The sequence below is a fragment of the Lampris incognitus genome, chromosome 8 (assembly GCF_029633865.1).
Source record: "Lampris incognitus isolate fLamInc1 chromosome 8, fLamInc1.hap2, whole genome shotgun sequence".
In the NCBI taxonomy this organism is placed as follows: domain Eukaryota; kingdom Metazoa; phylum Chordata; class Actinopteri; order Lampriformes; family Lampridae; genus Lampris; species Lampris incognitus.
The window spans coordinates 8,645,483-8,650,272 of record NC_079218.1 but is presented as its reverse complement, the minus strand read 5'-3'; the positions used below and the strand labels follow the sequence as shown (position 1 = coordinate 8,650,272).

Below are 4,790 nucleotides of genomic sequence, written 5' to 3'. Positions count from 1 at the left end.
ATCCATTTGTTGTGAGAAGCGCGCGCGCGCGCGCGCGCGTGCACCGTGGCCCACCAGACACCCGTACCACACCCTCCTATTGTCTCCCGAGTCAGACAGCAGGCTGAGGCCAGAGTCGTGGCCACAACAGCCTGACTTCTCCCCTGAGGGCCCGGGTCTGATTTGCCCCCCCTCCCCTCCTCCCCCCGCCCCCCCCCCACGTCTTTCTGCCCGTCTCCTTGGGGAGAAGGATCTCTGTGCGCTGTGTGCTATGGAGGAAGCAGATGCTTGGCCGCTTTAAAGGGAGGACCAGGGGACATGATACGACTTCTCTGCGGTTCCCATGCCCCGTGGCACGCTCATGTCACACGCCTAGAAGTAAACCCCCACCCCACCCCCTCCACCCCACCCCCCACCCCCCCGTGTAACACAGATGACCACAGATGACAACAACAGCAGCCAGCGCACACCGTCCATCTGTTCCCCGGACACAAAGGCACTCGCGTCCACCTCCAAGGAGATAAGGATCACATGCACGTCCATCTGAGATAAGCTCCCCCCCCTCCCCTCCCCCCCGCTCCGCCCCCTCAGAGCCACGGAGAGTGGTGCGAGGGGCTTAACAGGTGACGTGAAGGTGCTGTAGGAGGGTAATGTTGTGTTCACGCTAAAAGCGAAGCAGTTTTTTTCCCGCGGGATGAGATGACATGTGAAGTCTATGCGAAGATTCGCGCGAGTTGAAAATATTTTTTCCCTCCCCAATTGTACAAAGCCAATTATCCCGCTCTTACCGACACCCGGCTTCCAGCCGCAGACACGGCCAACTGTGTCTGTAGGGGAGTCCAAGTTGAAAATACTCAATTTGAGCGAGAAATTTGCGTGACGCTTCATCGCTGATGGAACGTATCTGTCAATAAACATTGTATCCAGCTGATCTGGATACAATGATTATTGATACAATAATATAATGATACAATGTCTCATGAAACGTATCTGTCAATAAACATTGTATCAGCTGATCTGGATACAAGTTGAATGATGAAACGTATCTGTCAATAAACATTGTATCCAGCTGATCTGGATACAATGATTATTGATGCAATAATATAATGATACAATGTCTCATGAAACGTATCTGTCAATAAACATTGTATCCAGCTGATCTGGATACAAGTTGAATGATGAAACGTATCTGTCAATAATCATTGTATCCAGCTGATCTGGATACAATGATTATCGATACAATAATATAATGATACAATGTCTCATGAAACGTATCTGTCAATAAACATTGTATCCAGATGACCTGGATACAATGATTATTGATACAGTGATACAATGTCTCATGAAACGTATCTGTCAATAAACAATGTATCCAGCTGATCTGGATACAATGATTATTGATACAATAATATAATGATACAATGTCTCATGAAACGTATCTGTCAATAAACATTGTATCCAGATGACCTGGATACAATGATTATTGATACAGTGATACAATGTCTCATGAAACGTATCTGTCAATAAACATTGTATCCAGCTGATCTGGATACAATGATTATTGATACAATAATATAATGATACAATGTCTCATGAAACGTATCTGTCAATAAACAATGTATCCAGCTGATCTGGATACAATGTTTATTGATACAATATACAACGATACAATGTCTCATGAAACGTATCTGTCAATAAACATTGTATCCAGCTGATCTGGATACAAGTTGAGTGATGAAACGTATCTGTCAATAATCATTGTATCCAGCTGATCTGGATACAATGATTATTGATACAATAATATAATGATACAATGTCTCATGAAACGTATCTGTCAATAAACATTGTATCCAGCTGATCTGGATACAATGATTATTGATGCAATAATATAATGATACAATGTCTCATGAAACGTATCTGTCAATAAACATTGTATCCAGATGACCTGATTCAACCTTCTTTGATCTTTCTATTATACCTTTCTTTCCTAGAGACAGCAAAGCAAAGCTCTTTAGATTTGGTAAACTCACCAAATGACAGTTTTATACATACCGGCGACACACGTGCAAATAAAAGTGTTAAAAATGGAAAAGTAGACATAGGAGTAAACAAAGAGCTTTGGCTTTGGAAGATGCTTAAACTACCAAGAGTGCTCATCGATATAAACTGCAGAGGTGTAGCAGACACAGGTAAAATAATACGTCGATGTCTGCAAAACGGTCTTTTGGCCACTGGGTATGTTTTACTTCCCCGTCTATTTCATTGCAACGCTTTAACATGAACAACGGGGGGGGGGGGGGCAGTACGATCTAGCAGTCCAGCCTGCAGAGTTCAGTGTGCAGCCTCGGTCATGTCCATCAAACCCCGTGGGTCAAGTCAAGTCAGGTCAGCTTTGTTTGCATAGCCCAAGATCACAAATTACAAATGTGCCTCAGTGGCCTTTACAGCAACACGACATCCTGTCCTCGGACCCTCGCCTCGGACAAGTAACAACCCCCTAAAGAAAGGAAAACTAGACTGACGCCTCAGCCAGTCAAGCCGGGATATACTTTGTTTAGTGCGGGTCCCTTCAGATCTGGTTTGAGTTCAGGCTTTGTTTGATAGAAAGAAAGAAAGAAAGAAAGAAAGAAAGAAAGAAAGAAAGAAAGAAAGAAAGAAAGAAGAAAGAAAGAAAGAAAGAAAGAAAGAAAGAAAGAAAGAAGCGTGCCAGCAAGGATGAATGGGCTACTCGAGGCACGCGCCTCACTCTCATTACAATATCCCCCTCCCCCATCCCCCTCTCTGCCCGCCCTCTCTCTCGCTCTGTCCCCCTCTCTCTCCCCTCTTTCTCTTCTCTCCCCCCTCTCTCTCCCCCACCTCCCCCTCTCTCTTGCTCTCTCTCTCCCCTCCCTCTGTCCCCCTCTCTCTCCCCCACCCCACCTCTCTCTATCTCCCCCTCTTTCTCTGTCCCCCTATCTCCTCTGTCTGTCCCCCTCCCCCCCCACCACCTCTCTCTGTCTCTATCTCTCTCCTCTCTCTCTGTCCCCCCTCTCTCCTTTGTCTGTCCCCCCTCTCTCCCCCACCTCCACCTCTCTTTGTCTCTATCTCTCTCCTCTCTCTCTGTCCCCCCTCTCTCCTCTCTCCGTCCCCCTCTCTCTCCCCACCTCCACCTCTCTTTGTCTCTATCTCTCTCCTCTCTCTCTGTCCCCCCTCTCTCCTCTCTCCGTCCCCCTCTCTCTCCCCCACCTCCACCTCTCTTTGTCTCTATCTCTCCCCCCTCTCTCTGCCCCTCTCTCCTCTGTCTGTCCCCCTCTCTCTCCCCCACCCCCACCTCCTCTCTCTCTCTCTTTCTCTCTCTGTTTCTATGCCCCCCCTCTCTCTGTCCCCCTCGCTGTCCCCCACCTCTCTCTTTCTCCCTTTCTCTCTCACTCACGCGCGCGCGCGCGCGTACACACACACACACACACACACACACACACACACACACACACACACACACACTGGAAAAAAAAAACCTTTTAAAACTTAGACCGTTTCATTCCTGTCCAGAAAGTTCAGAACCGGCCTTTAACTTCAGAGGTACTGGCCTAGAAGTTATTTTCTGTGTACTGTCCCTTTAAGCGGAGCGCTCCTTTCAAGTGTGCGCGCCGAGGCGACCGGTGGGGGTGAGGGGACGGAGTCCGGGTCTTCTGCTCGCGGTGTCTGTCATCTGCTGCTAACCAGTAAAACAGCGATTCTGGCCAACGTGCCCGAGCCTCCAACCCCCCCTCCCCCCCCCCGCACAGCCCGAGCCTCCAACCCCCCCCCCTCCCCCCCGTACAGCCCGAGCCTCCAACCCCCCTCCCCCCGCACATTTGGACCTTTACGGTCAGCACACCGAAGCGACGTGACAGGTGTTTTGAGACTGAAATTCGCTCGGAAATCGATGCGGGCTGAAAGGGCCGGTTGACTGGCCGGGCTGGCGGTTTGGGGCCAGACAATGGCGGGCTCGGAGCGCCACACGGCCGGCCATGTGCCGCGCTCATTACCATACAGCTGTTCACACCAGGCTCAGACAAAGGCGGCACGACGGTCCCGACCCCGGCATGCTGTCGGTCCCGAGGGGCGGGGGGGGGGGGGGCAGGGGGGGCTCCTCAGTGGAACAACAAAAGACCCTCCGAATAACTGAGGCCCCCATAATAAAGGGTCTTATCCCAAACCTGCCTCCTTTTGTTGCGGCGCACGCGTCGGAGCAATTACAAACGATGGGGGCTGTGGAAAGAGAAGGCGGAACTTTCTATTCATCCCCCCACTTCCTTCTGATCCACCTCGGACCTGTAGAACCCCGGCAACGATCCGCATCCCGGGCTCGGCTGCACGGCAAGGCGAAGTTACATGACGTTATTATCATCATCATCATCATCATCATTATTGTTATCATCATCATCAGCATCACTATTATTATTATCATCATCATTATTATTATTATCATCATCATCATTATTATTATCATCATCATCATCATTATTATTATTATTAGTATTATCATCATCATCATTATTGTTATCATCATCATCATCATTATTGTTATCATCATCATCATCAGCAGCAGCATCAGCATCATTATTATTATATCATCATCATCATCATTATCATCATCATCATTATTATTATTATTATTCTTTCAATTTGGGCGATATTAATCGCAAGGTTGTCCGTTTTCCTCAGTTATTACCCAGTTATAACTATAGTACATACTATGGTACTACTATGGTATACCATGGTATGTACTATAGTTTACCGTGGTAGAATTTCTTCATATATATATATATATTTATTTATTTTATTGGTGA

At 47.7% G+C, this 4,790-nt stretch overlaps 1 protein-coding gene across 1 annotated transcript in view; it reads left to right on the top strand.

Annotated features, from left to right (window-relative positions):
• The first annotated feature begins 3,937 nt into the window (after window positions 1–3,937).
• dlb (deltaB) overlaps window positions 3,938–4,790 on the top strand; it is a 4,048-nt gene continuing 3,195 nt past the window's right edge. The window contains exon 1 of the mRNA XM_056285211.1: window positions 3,938–4,052. Coding sequence (XP_056141186.1) covers window positions 3,938–4,052 — 115 coding nt within the window. The remainder of the gene's footprint in view (window positions 4,053–4,790) is intronic.